This window comes from Pseudophryne corroboree, chromosome 3, assembly GCF_028390025.1.
Source record: "Pseudophryne corroboree isolate aPseCor3 chromosome 3, aPseCor3.hap2, whole genome shotgun sequence".
Classification (NCBI taxonomy): domain Eukaryota; kingdom Metazoa; phylum Chordata; class Amphibia; order Anura; family Myobatrachidae; genus Pseudophryne; species Pseudophryne corroboree.
The window spans coordinates 178,468,253-178,487,433 of record NC_086446.1 but is presented as its reverse complement, the minus strand read 5'-3'; the positions used below and the strand labels follow the sequence as shown (position 1 = coordinate 178,487,433).

At 42.7% G+C, this 19,181-nt stretch overlaps 1 protein-coding gene across 7 annotated transcripts in view; it reads right to left on the bottom strand.

The window, feature by feature from the left end:
• Positions 1 to 19,181, bottom strand: part of LOC135055046 (sperm flagellar protein 1-like) — a 134,207-nt gene that overhangs the window by 61,337 nt on the left and 53,689 nt on the right. For all 7 annotated transcript variants that reach the window (XR_010243627.1, XR_010243631.1, XR_010243628.1 and 4 more), the window contains one exon: positions 9,751 to 9,853. Coding sequence is in view for 1 of the 7 variants with exons in the window: in XM_063958635.1 (XP_063814705.1) it covers positions 9,751 to 9,853 (103 nt within the window). In the remaining 6 variants the exon portion in view is untranslated. The remainder of the gene's footprint in view (positions 1 to 9,750; positions 9,854 to 19,181) is intronic.

Sequence of the window (19,181 nt, the reverse complement as noted above, 5' to 3'; positions counted from 1 at the left end):
AGTTTGCCAGCACACACCAAAAGCGCTATAAATGTATATAAACAACCCTAGAAGGTGTTGTTTTTGATATAAGCGCTTTTAATATATCAATATCGCCAAATTATGCCCCCCTTCTCTTTGTTACCCTGTTTCTGTAGTGCAGTGCAGGGGAGAGTCCTGGGAGCCTTCCTCACCAGCGGAGCTGAGCAGGAAAATGGCGCTGAGTGCTGAGGAGAATAAGCTCCGCCCCTTTTTCGGCGGGCTTTTCTCCCGGGTTTTAAGAAAACTGGCCTGGGTTAAATACATACATATAGCCTTAATGGCTATATGTGATGTATTTATTTTGCCACTAAAGGTATTTAATATTGCTGCCCAGGGCGCCCCCAGCAGCGCCCTGCACCCTCCGTGACTGAATCAGTGAGACATGTAGCAACAATGGCGCACAGCTGCAGTGCTGTGCGCTACCTTCATGAAGACTGAGGAGTCTTCTGCCGCCTGCTTTCCGGACCTCCGTCTTCAGCGTCTGTAAGGGGGATCGGCGGCGCGGCTCCGGGACGAACCCCAGGAGGACCTGTGTTCCGACTCCCTCTGGAGCTAAGTGTCCAGTAGCCTAAGACTCCAATCCATCCTGCACGCAGGTGAGTTGGAAATCTCTCCCCTAAGTCCCTCGATGCAGTGATCCTGTTGCCAGCAGGATTCACTGAGATTTAAACCTAAAAAAAACTTTTTCTAAGCAGCTCTTTAGGAGAGCCACCTAGATTGCACCCTTCTCGGACGGGCACAAAAACCTAACTGAGGCTTGGAGGAGGGTCATAGGGGGAGGGGCCAGTACGCACCATGTGATCCTAAAAGCTTTATTTAGATGTGCCCTGTCTCCTGCGGAGCTCGCTATTCCCCATGGTCCTGACGGAGTCCCAGCATCCACTAGGACGTTAGAGAAATAAAAGCTATATTTTAGAATTAGTGATCATCTATCGAAAGATATCTGACTATAGGAAAGTATATTGGTCCGTGTGTGCCCATTACAGGGAATCTTTTTTCTTCCAATCCTCTTACTCCCAGAAAACGGTCAGTTGACACCCATAAAAGCCATCTTTCTGTCAATCTCCTTGCAATCACTCGTGCGAATGGATTTGTCGCTAGAAGCCCAGCAACGATGCTGTTTGTACCTGTACGACGCGCGTGCGCATTGCGGTGCATAAGCATGCGCAGTAGTAACTTGATCGCTGCGCTGCTAAAATCGGCAGCGTGCGATCAACTCGGAATGACCCCCATAGTACTGAAAGGATATAGTACTGAGTAGGATATAGTACTGAGGATACTGAGAAGGCTATAGTACTGGGAAGGATATAGGCCCTCATTCCGAGTTGTACGCTCGCTAGCTGCTTTTAGCAGCATTGCAAACGCTAGGCCGCTGCCCTCTGGGAGTGTATCTTAGCTTAGCAGAATAGCGAACGAAAGAGTAGCAGAACTGCTACTATTTTCTTGCAGTTTCTGAGCTCCAGACCTACTCCTAGATTGCGATCAGCTTGGTCCGTTTAGTTATAATAATAATAATAATAATAATAATTTTATTTATATAGCGCTCTTTCTCCAACAGGACTCAAGGCGCTTTACAGACATCAAAAACAATACACATGATACAGAGGATTTGAGTAATACAACAATAGATAAGCAACACAGACATAAAAGAAAAACCTTAAGCCCACAGAAAGCATAACGCAGGATTGGTGCAGGTATTTTGGGTAATAACTTCCAAGGGTTGTGTATTCCACCCTCACAGGTACCAAGTGCAGCAGCCATCTTGGGCGCTCCGCGTAGGATTACCCAGGGTGGAATAGTCTACCCCTAGAAGAGATGACACAAAATGGGGGTGATTTCAGAGTCCTACAGTTTAGAGTAGGGTTCCAACAAAACCACAAGGTCCATGTATTTTTCATCCCATCCACAAGTGTACCATATGGGGCAGCCATGTTGGGCGCACTTTGGAGGTTACACTGTGCAAGGTGATCCATACAAGGGCCAAGTTCATATATGGGAAAACTGATGCTTATGTAGTAGTATGATGTACCCTGCATGTAGGGCACAATGGAAAGGTGTGCAATCAGTGGAGGTAAACATTACAGGAAAACACATGGTGGGGTGGAAGCGAGCAATGAAGAGGAAAGAAAAAAACCAAAAAAACAAAACAAAAACACAATAGCAGGTAACTAGTGGCAGAAGTAGGAGTGGGATAACATTTTGATCAGATCTTAGTACGGGTGGGAAGGAAAATGTGGGGGGCATACTCAGACGCAATGGTGATGTCCCTGCTGATCCTGGTCCTCTTCCCCCACAGTTCCCTGTTCATCTTGATGGTTAGGCCCAGGGGCAGACTTGATGTTCTCAGCCAGAGAGGTGGTAAGCCTGGTTTGACGTCACAAACACGCCCTGCGTTTGGCCAGCCACTCCCCCGTTTCTCCAGACACTCCCGCGTTATTTCCTGACACGCCTGCGTTTTATAGCACACTCCCGGAAAATGTTCAGTTACCACCCAGAAATGCCCCTTTCCTATCAATAATTTACCGATCAGCAGTGCGACTGAAAAGCGCCGCACGAACACCAGCAAATCTACTAAGTTTTGTGTAAAATAACTTAGCGCATGCGCTCTGCGTACCATGCGCATTTAGCAACAAATCGAAGCATAGCAAAAATCGGCAACGAGCGAACAACTCGGAATGACCACCATAGTACTGAGGATCCTGAGAAGAATATAGTACTGAGAAGGATATAGTACTGGGAAGGATATAGAACTGGGAAGGATATAGTACTGAGGACACTGAGAAGGATATAGTACTGGGAAGGATATAGGCCCTCATTCCAAGTTGTTCGCTCGGTAATTTTCTTCGCATCGCAGCGATTTTCCGCTAATTGTGCATGCGCAATGTTCGCACTGCGACTGTGCCAAGTAAATTTGCTAAGAAGTTTGGTATTTTACTCACGGCATTACAAGGTTTTTTCTTCGTTCTGGTGATCGTAATGTGATTGACAGGAAGTGGGTGTTTCTGGGCGGAAACTGGACGTTTTATGGGAGTGTGAAAAAACGCTGCCGTTTCTGGGAAAAACGCGGGAGTGGCTGGAGAAACGGGGGAGTGTCTGGGCGAACGCTGGGTGTGTTTGTGACGTCAAACCAGGAACGAAACTGACTGAACTGATCGCAGTGGCAGAGTAAGTCTCGAGCTACTCAGAAACTGCAAAGAAATTTCTATTTGCAATTTTGAGAATCTTTCGTTCGCAATTTTGCTAAGCTAAGATTCACTCCCAGTAGGCGGCGGCTTAGCGTGTGCAATGCTGCTAAAAGCAGCTTGCGAGCGAACAACTCGGAATGAGGGCCATAGTACTGAGGATACTGAGAAGGATATAGTACTGAGAAGGATATAGCACTGGGAAGGATATGATACTGAGAAGAATATGATGAGACGGATATAGGGGGCTATTCAGAGTTGGTAATAGATTTTGCTCTCGCAGTGAAATCTACAACCATATACTCAAATGCTGGGGATCGCCCAGCACAGGGCAAGGCCTCCCCGCATCTGTGTGGCGCTGCCTCCCAATGCAGCATCGAGTGTGTGGTGCCGCCAAGGAATGCGATCGCAAATCAGTTGTGATCACATCGAATAGAGGTTAACCTGAGGGGCATCACCTCCATGTTTCCACATGCAGTTAACGTCATTGGCTGGCCCCAAAAACGGCCATGACATGCCTACGTTTCCCAATCCTCCCCCCCCCCCCCCCCCCCACACCAATTCCACATTGCCGCCCTCCGGACACTCGTTGCCTGTCAATCACCATGCAATCGCATCCTTCCGGGATGTGATCATACGGTGAAGGGTCGCGCATGTAAACGCAACGGCTGCAGTCAACTCTGAATTAGGCCCATAGTACTGAGAAGGGTATGATACTGAGATGGATATGATACTGAGAAGGATACAGTACTGAGAATGATATAGTACTGAGAAGGATATGATACTAAGAAGGATATAGTACTGAGAAGGATATGATACTGAGAAGCATATAGTACTGAGAAGGATATGATACTGAGAAGTATATAGTACTGAGAAGGATACAGTACTGAGAGGGATATGATACTGAGAAGGATACAGTACTGAGAAGGATATGATACTGGGAAGGATATAGTACTGGGAAGGACATAGTACTGAGAAGGATATGATACTGAGAAGGATATAGTACTGAGAAGGATATAGTACTGAGAAGGATATGATACTGAGAAGTATATAGTACTGAGAAGGATACAGTACTGAGAGGGATATGATACTGAGAAGAATATGATACTGAGAAGGATATGATACTGAGAAGGATATAGTACTGAGAAGGATATGATACTGAGAAGGATATAGTACTGAGAAGGATATGATACTGAGAAGGATATAGTACTGAGAAGGATATGATACTGAGAAGGATATAGTACTGAGAAGGATATGATATGGAGAAGCATATAGTACTGAGAAGGATATAGTACTGAGAAGGATATGATACTGAGAAGGATATAGTACTGAGAAGGATATAGTACTGAGAAGGATACAGTACTGAGAAGGATACAGTACTGAGAGGGATATGATACTGAGAAGGATATAGTACTGAGATGGATATGATACTGAGAAGGATATAGTACTGAGAAGGATATGATACGGAGAAGGATATAGTACTGAGAAGGATATGATACGGAGAAGGATATAGTACTGAGAAGGATATGATACTGAGAAGTATACAGTACTGAGAGGGATATGATACTGAGAAGGATACAGTACTGAGAAGGATAGGATACTGAGAAGGATATGATACTGAGAATGTTACAGTACTGAGGATACTGAGAAGGATACAATACTGAGAATGTTATAGTACTGAGGATACTGAGAAGGATATGATACTGAGAATGTTATAGTACTGAGGATACTGAGAAGGATATGATACTGAGAATGTCATAGTACTGAGGATACTGAGAAGGATATGATACTGAGAAGGATATAGTACTGAGAAGGATATGATACTGAGAATGTTATAGTACTGAGGATACTGAGAAGGATATGATACTGAGGGGTCTATTCATGAAGCAGTGAAAAGTGAGCCTGTAGAGAATTTGCCCATGGTAACCAATCAGCTGCTCCGTACAATTGTATAGTATGCAAATTATAAATGTTACTTCAATGCGGATTGGTTGCCATAGGCAACTTCTCCACTGGCTCACTTCTCCACACTTTTCACTGCTTCATGAATAGACCCCTGAGAATGTTACAGTACTGAGGATACTGAGAATGATACGATACTGAGAATGTTATAGTACTGAGGATACTGAGAAGGATATGATACTGAGAATGTTATAGTACTGAGGATACTGAGAAGGATATGATACTGAGAATGTTATAGTACTGAGAAGGATATAGTACTGAGAAGGATATGATACTGAGAAGGATATAGTACTGAGAATGTTATAGTACTGAGGATACTGAGAAGGATATGATACTGAGAAGGATATGATACTGAGAATGATATAGTACTGAGAAGGATATGATACTGAGAAGGATATAGTACTGAGAATGTTATAGTACTGAGAAGTATATAGTACTGAGAAGGATATGATACTGAGAAGGATATAGTACTGAGAAGGATATGATACTGAGAAGGATATGATACTGAGAAGGATATAGTACTGAGAATGTTATAGTACTGAGAAGGATATAGTACTGAGAAGGATATGATACTGAGAAGGATATAGTACTGAAAAGGATATGATACTGAGAATGTTATAGTACTGAGGATCCTGAGAAGGATATGATACTGAGAATTTTACAGTACTGAGAAGTATATAGTACTGAGAAGGATATGATACTGAGAAGGATATAGTACTGAGAAGGATATAGTACTGAGAAGGATATGATACTGAGAATGTTATAGTACTGAGGATACTGAGAAGGATATGATACTGAGGGGTCTATTCATGAAGCAGTGAAAAGTGAGCCTATAGAGTATTTGCCCATGGTAACCAATCAGCTGCTCCATACAATTGTATAGTATGCAAATTATAAATGTTACTTCAATGCTGATTGGTTGCCATGGGCAACTTCTCCACTGGCTCACTTCTCCACACTTTTCACTGCTTCATGAATAGACCCCTGAGAATGTTACAGTACTGAGGATACTGAGAATGATACGATACTGAGAATGTTATAGTACTGAGGATACTGAGAAGGATATGATACTGAGAATGTTATAGTACTGAGGATACTGAGAAGGATATGATACTGAGAATGTTATAGTACTGAGAAGGATATAGTACTGAGAAGGATATGATACTGAGAAGTATATAGTACTGAGAAGGATATAGTACTGAGAAGGATATGATACTGAGAAGGATATAGTACTGAGAATGTTATAGTACTGAGAATGTTATAGTACTGAGAAGGATATAGTACTGAGAAGGATATGATACTGAGAAGGATATAGTACTGAGAAGGAAATGATACTGAGAAGGATATGATACTGAGAATGTTATAGTACTGAGGATACTGAGAAGGATACGATACTGAGAATGTTATAGTACTGAGAAGGATATAGTACTGAGAAGGATATGATACTGAGAAGTATATAGTACTGAGAAGGATATAGTACTGAGAAGGATATGATACTGAGAAGGATATAGTACTGAGAATGTTATAGTACTGAGAAGGATATGATACTGAGAAGGATATAGTACTGAGAATGTTATAGTACTGAGAAGGATATGATACTGAGAAGGATATGATACTGAGAATGTTATAGTACTGAGGATACTGAGAAGGATATGATACTGAGAATGTTATAGTACTGAGAAGGATATAGTACTGAGAAGGATATGATACTGAGAAGTATATAGTACTGAGAAGGATATGATACTGAGAAGGATATAGTACTGAGAATGTTATAGTACTGAGAAGGATATAGTACTGAGAAGGATATGATACTGAGAAGGATATAGTACTGAGAAGGATATGATACTGAGAAGGATATGATACTGAGAATGATATAGTACTGAGAATGTTATAGTACTGAGAAGGATATAGTACTGAGAAGGATATGATACTGAGAAGGATATAGTACTGAGAAGGATATAGTACTGAGAAGGATATGATACTGAGAAGGATATGATACTGAGAATGTTATAGTACTGAGGATACTGAGAAGGATATGATACTGAGAATGTTATAGTACTGAGGATACTGAGAAGGATATAGTACTGAGAAGGATATGATACTGAGAAGGATATAGTACTGAGAATGTTATACCTGTGTACTGAGAAGGATATAGGCCCTCATTCCGAGTTGTTCGCTCGCAAGCTGCTTTTAGCAGCTTTGCACACGCTAAGCCGCCGCCTACTGGGAGTGAATCTTAGCATAGTAAAATTGCGAACGAAAGATTCTCAAAATTGCGATTACACACCTCTTAGCAGTTTCTGAGTAGCTTCAAACTCACTCGGCATCTGCGATCAGTTCAGTGCTTGTCGTTCCTGGTTTGACGTCACAAACACACCCAGCGTTCGCCCAGACACTCCTCCGTTTCTCCAGCCACTCCCGCGTTTTTCCCAGAAACTGTAGCGTTTTTTCACACACACCCATAAAACGGCCAGTTTTCGCCCAGAAACACCCACTTCCTGTCAATCACATTACGATCACCAGAACGAAGAAAAAACCATGAGTAAAATTCCTAACTGCATAGCAAATTTACTTGGCGCAGTCGCACTGCGGACATTGCGCATGCGCATTCGCGACTAATCGCTCCGTTGCGGAAAAAAAATAACGAGCGAACAACTCGGAATGACCCCCATAGTACTGAGAAGGATATGATACTGAGAAGGATATAGGGGGTCATTCCGAGTTGTCCGCTCGGTAAAAATCTTCGCATCGCAGCGATTTTCCGCTTAATGCGCATGCGCAATGTCCGCACTGCGACTGCGCCAAGTAAATTTGCTATGCACTTAGGAATTTTACTCAAGGCATTTTCATCGTTCTGGCGATCGTAATGTGATTGACAGGAAATGGGTGTTACTGGGCGGAAACAGGCCGTTTTATGGGCGTGTGGGAAAAAAACGCTACCGTTTCCGGGAAAAACGCAGGAGTGGCCGGAGAAACGGGGGAGTGTCTGGGCGAACGCTGGGTGTGTTTGTGACGTCAAACCAGGAACGACAAGCACTGAAATGATCGCAGATGCCGAGTAAGTCTGTAGCTACTCAGAAACTGCTACGAGGTGTGTAATCGCAATATTGCGAATACTTCGTTCGCAATTTTAAGATGCTAAGAGTCACTCCCAGTAGGCGGCGGCTTAGCATGAGCAAATCTGCTAAAATCCGCTTGCGAACGAACAACTCGGAATGACCCCCAGAGTACTGAGAAGGATATGATACTGAGAAGGATATAGTACTGAGAATGTTATAGTACTGAGAATGTTATAGTACTGAGAAGGATATAGTACTGAGAAGGATATGATACTGAGAAGGATATGATACTGAGAAGGATATAGTACTGAGAAGGATATAGTACTGAGAAGGATGTGATACTGAGAATGCTATAGTACTGAGGATACTGAGAAGGATATGATACTGAGAATGTTATAGTACTGAGGATACTGAGAAGGATAAAAGGCGTTATTCAGAGTTGGTCGCAGATTTTTGCTATTTTAGCAAAATCTACGACCACTAAAATCACATGCTGGGGGCCGTCCAGCACAAGACAAGGCCGCCCGGCATGTGTGGCCCCGCCCCGCTATGCGATCACAACTCAATTTCTTTTCTGTAAAAATGCCATGATGACAATGGGAACAATAGCATGGTGATAATGGAAACACTGGCACGTCGTAGACACCAACATTAACAATTTTCCCTTGAATCCCATAGCTCATAAAAAAAGTGATTATTGGGATGTGCGCATCCAAAGATTGTAAGCACACACTAATGTGCACTGAATTATAATGCTGCCCATTCTGACTGAGGTCTAGCAAACTCTCCACTATCAACATTTATTTATTTACTCAGTTGTTTATCTAGTGCTCACATATCCTGTAGTGCTTTACAGAGAATATTTCAGTCCCTGCTCCAGCAGTCCCCACCACATGTACACACACCAACACACTAGAGTGCTTTCTGTCAGAAGTCTATTAACCCATCAGTATGTTTTTGGAGTGTTTGAGGAAATAGGAGCGCCCAGAAGAAGACCACACATACACTGGGGTCACATACAAACTCCACACAGATAATGCCTTGGTCAGACATTGACCTCATAACTTTAATTGCTGTAAGGCAGTAATAATCTCATCTTTCTGGATTCCAAACCAATTTCCTACTTTGAATTGAAGTACAAAACATGCAAAGTATGTGTTTCTGCTTTTTTTTTTTTTTGTTTATTCTTTTTAAGGACCTCTCTCTTTTCTCTGCTCCCTATGATCTATTAGGGTGTGGAATATGGAATGTATACATAAACTACACATACCAACCTTCTCCTTCTTTAAAGTTCATATGATAAACTTAATACCACATGAAAAGTTCAGATGTGTATATATAGCGAGGACTGCTCTGTTGTTGCTCACTCTAAGCAAGCCTCACCCACGTAATACAGTCACCGCTCCTGATTGAAGCAGCACAGCAGTGTTATCGGAACCTCCGAACTGCAAACAAAGGTCTCGGAGAAGCAGAGTTCTAAAACAAAGTCTCGGAGAAGCAGAGTTCTAGGCTCCCCTCACACTCACTTGAACAGTTTCCTGTAGTGCTAGCAATTCTTGTTCTTTTTCTTCCAACAACAAGCGTACACCAGGTTCCAGATGTGCATATGGGTGTGAACGACCGTCCGGTCTATAAGACAATATGACAGTATGGTCAGTTGTCAATGCAGCTTCCTATTTAAACTGGGAGCAAAGATAGGAACAACAACAAAATATAAAAAAAACATATGGTTTACATAAATCATCCCAACCCTGGAGTAACCCCCTCACCCTGGTCTCAAACCTATAAATCTCTGTGTCTGTGCACTTGGGTTTGACCTCTGCCTGTGAAATGCTTTGCTGACTACACAACATTTGGAGTACAGAGCAATCAAGGTCAGGAGAGGTGGTGGGGGTGGGGGTTTAAGGCTGCAGTTTCCCCGCTTTCTGCTTTTGTAAGACCTACTGTACTTGTGGTTTGAAGAATTTATTTAGTTACAGAAAATCTTTTTAGATTGTTCTGCTTTTTGTTATACAATGCATATTTCTATTTCCCCAAATGGGATCCAAACATGTAAATGCTGCTAGGCCAGAAACAAAAAATGTACACAGTTAATGATTCAAACTTATGCTGTATCTTAATAACTTTAATAATAAAATGCCGGTACTTGTGTACTTTACGGACTCATTACCTTATTATATAGAACTTTCAGTAGCCAAAAACTGCAAAATCAGTTTGCAAGGATCACAGTTATTTAGGCTAGTGCTACACATAATTTTTTTTGGTGTCCAAGAAACCCAATTAGTGCACCGTATCCCCTCACATGACTCGCTTCCATCGCCATGCTTCGGGCAAGGTGCCTCGGTCCGCTACCGCTGCGCTCGGCACAGGTTAATATTCCCAATCGTAGTCCACGTGGATCGTAAAGTATGACAATGTTCAAAAATTAAAAACAAATGTGAAAAACTCATGTCTCTGCAATGAGTCCGTAAGTATCAAAAGGCACATTGGGAGCTCACACTTACCCACTTTTTGTCAGAGGTGTTTTCACGGTTTACAATATAGGACACAATTAGAATACACTTTACATTACAGGAAAGGGCAGAATACATGGGGCTGGGCCAGCTACTCAGTTGTATTTAAACCCATGAGAACGTTTACAAATTTCCTTGGACAAAAGAATTGCATTTAAAAAAACAAAACCCAAAACTATAAAACAATGTTTTTTTTTTTTTAAACATACCAAATAATGAAGACTCATTACATAGAAGTGTCTTCCTTTAACTATTCTGAATATAGCCCTCTGTTTCACAAGACAGTGATATTGATATGATCTCATACTATGCGGTCATCCACCCACAAACAGCAAATAATAAACAAATAATATTTAAATAATTTAAAAAGCAAGAGTCCTATCGCTCTCCCCAAATCCTTAATGCAAGCACATTAGTATAACCAGTCACAGGCTAGCCAGCACAGCCATTAAGACTACTGGGAGGGGGATTTATCATCCCAGAAGAGTAAAATAACTAAAACAACATATACTGTACAACTTTAAACTGCACTTTAGTGGACTAAAAATCACCCCAATTACCAAAATCAGCAAAGTATTAAATCTAAAATATTTTCTTATTTATTGTTATAACCACTTATAAAGAGAGGTGCAGGTCATATGCCATACATGGTTTTAATTGGTTTTATTGTGTTATCTGAGATACATTGCAACATGTGATTAATATTTTAATCTTTTTATAACATAATATTTCTATATATTTCATTTAATCTGTAATTATTAATTTAATATAGAATTTTTTCTATTATCTATTGGTAATGATTATCCCACTTTTCTAAACCGCTGCTGTGACAATGCAGCCCGCTGTAGCGCCTGTCCAAGTTACCGTTAGATGATCAGATCAGTCACTACCTTATACCCCTTTTCCACCTGAGTACCGGGCCCGATCGGGATGCTTAACCCGGCTACAACCCGCTTCGGCCCCGCCGTTTCCACTGCACTTCGACACGGGTTAATCCCATGTCGGATCTGTTTCCATTTAACCCGGGTAAGCTCTGTAAAAGTGTGTATATATATATATATATATATATGTATGTATCTGTGTATATGTATGTGTATATATATATATATATATATATATATATACACTGCTCAAAAAAATTAAGGGAACACTTAAACAACACAATGTAACTCCAAGTCAATCACACTTCTGTGAAATCAAACTGTCCACTTAGGAAGCAACACTGATTGACAATCAATTTCACATGCTGTTGTGCAAATGGAATAGACAACAGGTGGGAATTATAGGCAATTAGCAAGACATCCCGAATAAAGGAGTTGTTCTGCAGGTGGTGACCACAGACCACTTCTCAGCTCCTATGCTTTCTGGCTGATGTTTTGGTCACTTTTGAAAGCTGGCGGTGCTTTCACTCTAGTGGTAGCATGAGACGGAGTCTACAACCCACACAAATGGCTCAGGTAGTGCAGCTCATCCAGGATGGCACATCAATGCGAGCTGTGGCAAGAAGGTTTGCTGTGTCTGTCAGCGTAGTGTCCAGAGCATGGAGGCACTACCAGGAGACAGGCCAGTACATCAGGAGACGTGGAGGAGGCCGTAGGAGGGCAACAACCCAGCAGCAGGACCGCTACCTCCGCCTTTGTGCAAGGATGAACAGGAGGAGCACTGCCAGAGCCCTACAAAATGACCTCCAGCAAGCCACAAATGTGCATGTGTCTACTCAAACGATCAGAAACAGACTCTATGAGGGTGGTATGAGGGCCCGACGTCCACAGGTGGGGGTTGTGCTTACAGCCCAATACCGTGCAGGACGTTTGGCATTTGCCAGAGAACACCAAGATTGGCAAATTTGCCACTGGCGCCCTGTGCTCTTCACAGATGAAAGCAGGTTCTCACTGAGCACATGTGACAGACGTGACAGAATGTGGAGACGCCAAGGAGAACGTTCTGCTGCCTGCAACATCCTCCAGCATGATCGGTTTGGCAGTGGGTCAGTAATGGTGTGGGGTGGCATTTCTTTGGGGGGCCGCACAGCCCTCCATGTGCTCGCCAGAGGTACCCTGACTGCCATTAGGTACCGAGATGAGATCCTCAGACCCCTTGTGAGACCATATGCTGGTGCGGTTGGCCCTGGGTTCCTCCTAATGCAAGACAATGCTAGACCTCATGTGGCTAGAGTGTGTCAGCAGTTCCTGCAAGACGAAGACATTGATGCTATGGACTGGCCCGCCCGTTCCCCAGACCTGAATCCAATTGAGCACATCTGGGACATCATGTCTCGCTCCATCCACCAATGCCACGTTGCACCACAGACTGTCCAGGAGTTGTCGGATGCTTTAGTCCGGGTCTGGGAGGAGATCCCACAGGAGACCATCCGCCACCTCATCAGGAGCATGCCCAGGCGTTGTAGGGAGGTCATACAGGCACGTGGAGGCCACACACACTACTGAGCCTCATTTTGACTTGTTTTAAGGACATTACATCAAAGTTGGATCAGCCTGTAGTGTGTTTTTCCACTTTAATTTTGAGGGTGACTCCAAATCCAGACCTCCATGGGTTAATAAATTTGATTTCCATTGATAATGTTTGTGTGATTTTGTTGTCAGCACATTCAAATATGTAAAGAACAAAGTATTTAATAACAATATTTCATTCATTCAGATCTAGGATGTGTTAAGTGTTCCCTTTATTTTTTTGAGCAGTGTATACACACACACACACACACACACACACACACACACACACACACACACACACACACACACACCAGTCAAAGACGGCGGCATATAATTCATATGATTCATTGGCCTGCCTCTTTATTAGGGGCCTGACGGTCTGAAGTGCCCCGGGCCCCCTATAACCTTAATCCGGCGCTGCCGAGAGGGCTCGTTCTCGACAGTCAGTGCTGGAGTGTGGGGAACAAAAGCCTGACTGAAATGAGTCCAATAAGTTGTATGAGATAAGAAAGTGTGTGAGGCGAGTTTAGACAAATCTCTCAAGTAGTTTAGAGGGGCATGGAGCTGAGAGATGGGACAGTAGTTTGACAGAGAGTTAGGGTCAGAATTTGTTTTTCAGAATGGGAGTAATACAGATCTGAAATTAGGAGAGCAGCGGTAAACAGGTACCATGTGAATGACAGTGAACGGTGATTGGAGAGTAGCTGAGGGGCATAAGGGGCTGTCTGCCACCTTTTACCAATATTCATGCCCCCAGGGGTTTGGCCACTCCTGATAATGTCGATATTATCTTAAACAATAAAGCTATACCTTTAAACACACTTTTACCATGGAGCCGCTGCGGCCGCTAAACTTAGTACACACGCTACGTACTCTGTACGCTATTTGCGTACAGAGTCCCGTACCTTGTACGGACTTAGCGTACAAATGCTCTTGATATACTTTAAACCTTATTAGTAATGCAATGCAATGATATTATTACACTCTAAACCTTATGCAGCAAAGCACTGCAATGATGTTACACCTTAAACCTTATGCAGCGCTGACGGTACAAAGTACCCGCAGCGCGTACACAACTTATCAATACACTCTTACACCTTATACAGTTAGGTAATGTAATACGCTTTAAACCCTAGCAGGGAAAAGAGGACACAACACAGATTTGTAGTTAAAATACTGGGATCCGACACCTCAGCGTATATATCTGGAAGGGGATAACAATACAATTTATACACTACAATACAACAGAGTAAATGGCTACAGTCAATGTACATACGTGAGAATATTCGCTTGCGCAACCTGGTCCAGTCCTCCGCTAATCAGGTAGATAGCGTTAAGAGTCTTCTGACCGGCCAGGCAGCAACAGGCTTTTTATACACTACTTCCAAAAGCAATACAATGGATACTGTAATCCCTTTGTCCATTGGACACAGGAATGCACTTTTACAGTACAAGAGAGGTCATAGGTCGATTTGAATAGGTGGGCAATGTCTTTCTTAACTGCTCTTGTGGGTGGTCTCCTCTGGATTCCCGCCGCATACATAATGTACAGTAAATACAGTTTATATCTATATTCTACTTCTGCACCTAACTATCCTCAGGAACATGTGATCTTCCTCAAACCAACACCAGAATGTTTCCCTTAAAATACTCTACAGCTGGATACCAAACACCACCTTGTAACCTTGTTCTGTCCCCTCCTATCCTGTAAAGGTGAATCCCTTTGTTCTGTAACCATTTTAAACAGCTATTTCTTTCTGATGTGGTGCAGGGGGGCTATGTGTACAATGTGCACTATTTGGATTAAATATGTAATGTTTTGATAACCCTCCATGCGTTCACAAACTCCGCCGTAAATACCCATACCACGTGCAGGACCGCGGGAGCCACCATACGCAAATTGCGGATATGTGCATGCACAGCGGAACAAGTGCACGCGCAGCGGGCATGTGTGTGTGGTTAGTACGTGATGTGTGTACTGGAATATTTTTCGACTTTGACACTCCCCTCCATGATACAGACATGCACCTTTTGCTATGTGGGTATGCCCACTTTTACAATCCTTTAACTTTTCATCTGATTCTGAATCAGATGAAAAGTGATTGCTTGAGTTAAAGCCGCAGTAGTCTGAATTACTACTTTATGCTAAATGCGAGATTCCATTAATTTAATATGAGAATCCGTGTACCTTCAAGTGGAAAGCTGCGCTGCCCACTGATTTTCTCTGCAACTGGCTTCCCTTCTCCATATGAGTAACTCAAAATCTCAGAGCTTCAGGTACACGCCCATGACACTCCCAACACTTCTATGACACTGCCATGAAACATATCTCTTGCATGCTGCAGGCTACTCTCAGCGCATTTCACACAAATCTAGATCAAGCAGATATCCGTCCAACTCAGAATCATTCAAAGGTTCACAAAAATGCATAAACTGGTATCTGGCTCACGCAGTACCAAAAATAACCGCTCGACTCTGAATCAGGTCAATGAGTTTTACTACACATCACTCTATCAAAGTTGTATCATGTAGATAGATAAAAGGATAACACATGTTGACGTTTCTGTTTTACAAACAGTAGCTTTGCAAAGTCATAAATTAATTTTTGACAAGGATTTCGTACGCAAACCTAAAAGATGAATCAGTTATGAGTGTAGTGACATGCCCCAGAAAGCTTCAGATGAAGTAAACATTGGTTGGAAATAACTTTGTCTTTTTAAAATAACACTTGCTAAAAATACCAAGTGAGACAATAATTGTCAGTCCTAGAAGCGAAGCACATATGGAGCCCAGAACAGTACCACTGATCTTTAATTTAGGGGCAACTTTCATCAATCTCAAGGAGTGCCTCTCTATAATGAATTTGGAACGCTACTAGATTTGACAAGAAGGCTCCTGAACTGGCCGTTCATTGGGGGGTAATTCAGAGTTGATTGCAGCAGCAAATTTATTAGCAGTTGGGCAAAACCATGTGCTGTGCAGGTGTGGAAGACATAACATTTACAGAGAGAGTTAGATTTGGGTGGGTTATTTTTAGACATGAGCGGGTTCGGAGTTAACGCCAGTTCGGTTTTGTCCGGATTTTTCCTATTGGCTATCCAAAACACGTGACATGCATGAGCCAATAAGATGCCGTTTTGAGAACAGAGTAAATCCGAACCCTCTCACCTCTAGTTATTTTGTGTCTGTGCAGGGTATATACTGGCTGCTTTATTTTTACACTGCAATTTAGATATCAGTTTGAACACACCCCACCCAAATCTAACTCTCTCTACACGTTATATCTGCTCCACCTGCAGTGCACATGGTTTTGCCCAACTGCTAACAAATTTGCTGCTGCGATCAACTCTGATTTAGGCCCATTTATAACTCTGTTATCAGACATATCTGGACAAAAATGTAACCCTGCTCATTCAGAGCCAGGCCAAGCATCTATAACTGTGTTACGGACCCCTCCCCCACCCCAGCCCTGCTATTGGCTCACACTGTGGGTGGTGGTGTTGAAAGTGAGGACCGCTGGAAAGTTCAGAATGTGTTAGTTGTAGATACTGTGTGGGTGTGTGTGGGGAAGGGGGGGGGGTGATAATGTCGATATTATCTTAAACCATAAAGCTATACCTTTAAACACACTTTTATAATGGAGCCGCTGCGGCCGCTTCACTTGATACCCACGCTACGTACTTTGTACGCTATTTGCGTACAAAGTCCCGTACCGCGTACAGACTTAGCGTATAAACGCTGCGCTGGGGGTACAAAGTACACACAGCGCGCGCACACACTTTTGATAAACTTTAAACCTTATTCGTAATGCAATGCAATGATAATATTACACTCTAAACCTTGTGCCGCAAAGCACTGCAATGATGTTACACCTTAAACCTTACGCAGCGCTGACAGTATAAAGTACCCGCAGTGCGTACACACCTTATCAATACACTTAAACCTTATACAGTTAGGTAATGTAATACGCTTTAAACCCTAGCAGGGAAAAGAGGACACAACACCGATTTGTAGTTAAACACTGGGCACCGAAACCTCAGCGTATATGTCTGAAAGGGGATAACAATACAATTTATACACTACAAAATACAACAGAGTAAAATGGCTACAGTCAATTGTACATACGTGAGAATATTCGCTTGCGCAACCTGGACCAGTCCTCCGCTCATCAGGTAGATAGCGTTCAGAGTCTTCTGATCGGCCAGGCAGCAACAGGCTTTTTATACACTACTTCCATAAACAATACAATGGTTACTGTAATCTCTTTGTCCATTGGACACAGAGATGCATCTTTACATTACAGGAGAGGTCATAGGTTGATTTGAAAAGGTGGGCGATGTCTTTCCCAACTGCTCTTGTGGGTGGTCTCCTCTGGATTCCCGCCGCATACATAATATACAGTAAATACAGTTTATATCTATATTCTACTTCTGCACATAACTATACGCAGGAACATGCGATCTTCCTCTAACCAACACCGGAATGTTACCCTTAAAATACCCTACAGCTGGATACTAGACATCACCCTATAACCTTAGTCTGTCCCTTCCTATCATGCAAAGGTGAATCCCTTAGTCCTGGAATCATTTAAACTGTTGATACTTGCTGATGTGGTGCAGGGGGGCTATGTGTACAATGTGCACTATTTGGGTTAAATATGTTATGTTTTGATAACCCACTATGCGCTCACAAACTCCGCCATAAATACCCATACCATGCGCAGGACCGCGGGAGCGATCATACGCAAATTGCGGATATGTGCACGCGCGGCGGAACAAGTGCACGCGCAGAGGGCATGTGTGTGTGGTTAGTACGTGGTGTGTGTGCTACAATATTTTTCGACTTTGACAGGGGGTACCTGGGGCAGATGCTTGGTTCAAACTACTACTAAATGTACAGTATAACATATATATAGTATTTCTTTTGCCCTCTGCATATTTCAGATGATTTCTACATCTTACATTAATTAGGGCTCTGACACGATTCCGACCTAGGTTTTTGAGAACTGCTTAAACCCGGGTCTCAGCTAGGAATTCCCGGGTCGAAAACCTGTGTACACTGAATCACCCGTCTGCCCTGGTATTCAGTGTGTCTGCGTCTGCCCCGCTGTCATGTGCTCTGGCACCTGCATATGAGGTCATATGCCAGCTCCCCAAACAGCCAATCAAAGTATTTGTAAAGCAACCCTGGGTCTAAAAACCTGGTTGCATTTGTTCTTACTACAGGTGACCCGGATCAGTCACAAGAATAACCCTAGTACCGTACCGAGCAGGGTCACGGTCTGTTCACACATTACCGAGACTTGGGTCGAGCTGCAAGCCCCGGCAATATCTGGGTCAAAAGTGCATGTCTGAAAGGGGTATTAATGTTGCGGTTACAGTCCATAAGGGTGGAAATATTTTTATAGATACACATAATTAATATTATAGATACACAATGGTCTGAAAATTGGATGTATTTGGGTTATGATTTTGTGATAACAGATGGCAATAAAGTCACATGTCGCATCATGTTTTATTTGTATCCTCATTCTGAGGCTCACCAAAGTATGCTCTGGTAACATTATTGGCCAGCCTGAGAGGAGAAAGTGGTTGCTAGAGGCCAGACACAAGTAGACTGAATTTAGGCTGAAAGACAGTTTATTCACATGTCAAAATATTTAAGTTACAATGTCTTCTGATTACATGAACTCTAAATAAAGGTGCTTAGAAGTTGTCTAAAGGCGTTGTGTCAAACCTTAACAAGAGTTCTTAGATATCTGACCTGTTTTCTCAAGCACTGTGGTGCTGCGACTGTCACTTCTGTGTAATCATGGACTAAGGGAATTGCCTGACCAGCTACCAGAATGGTATAATGCCAGCTGCATATCCTTATAGAAAGGAACACCTAGATCTACAAATCACTTCTTTTTATTTCTTTCAAGAAATGAATTTACTATTTATTTAAACAATGTTTTAGTTTGGTGTCCATGTAACGCATCAAGGTAGCCTT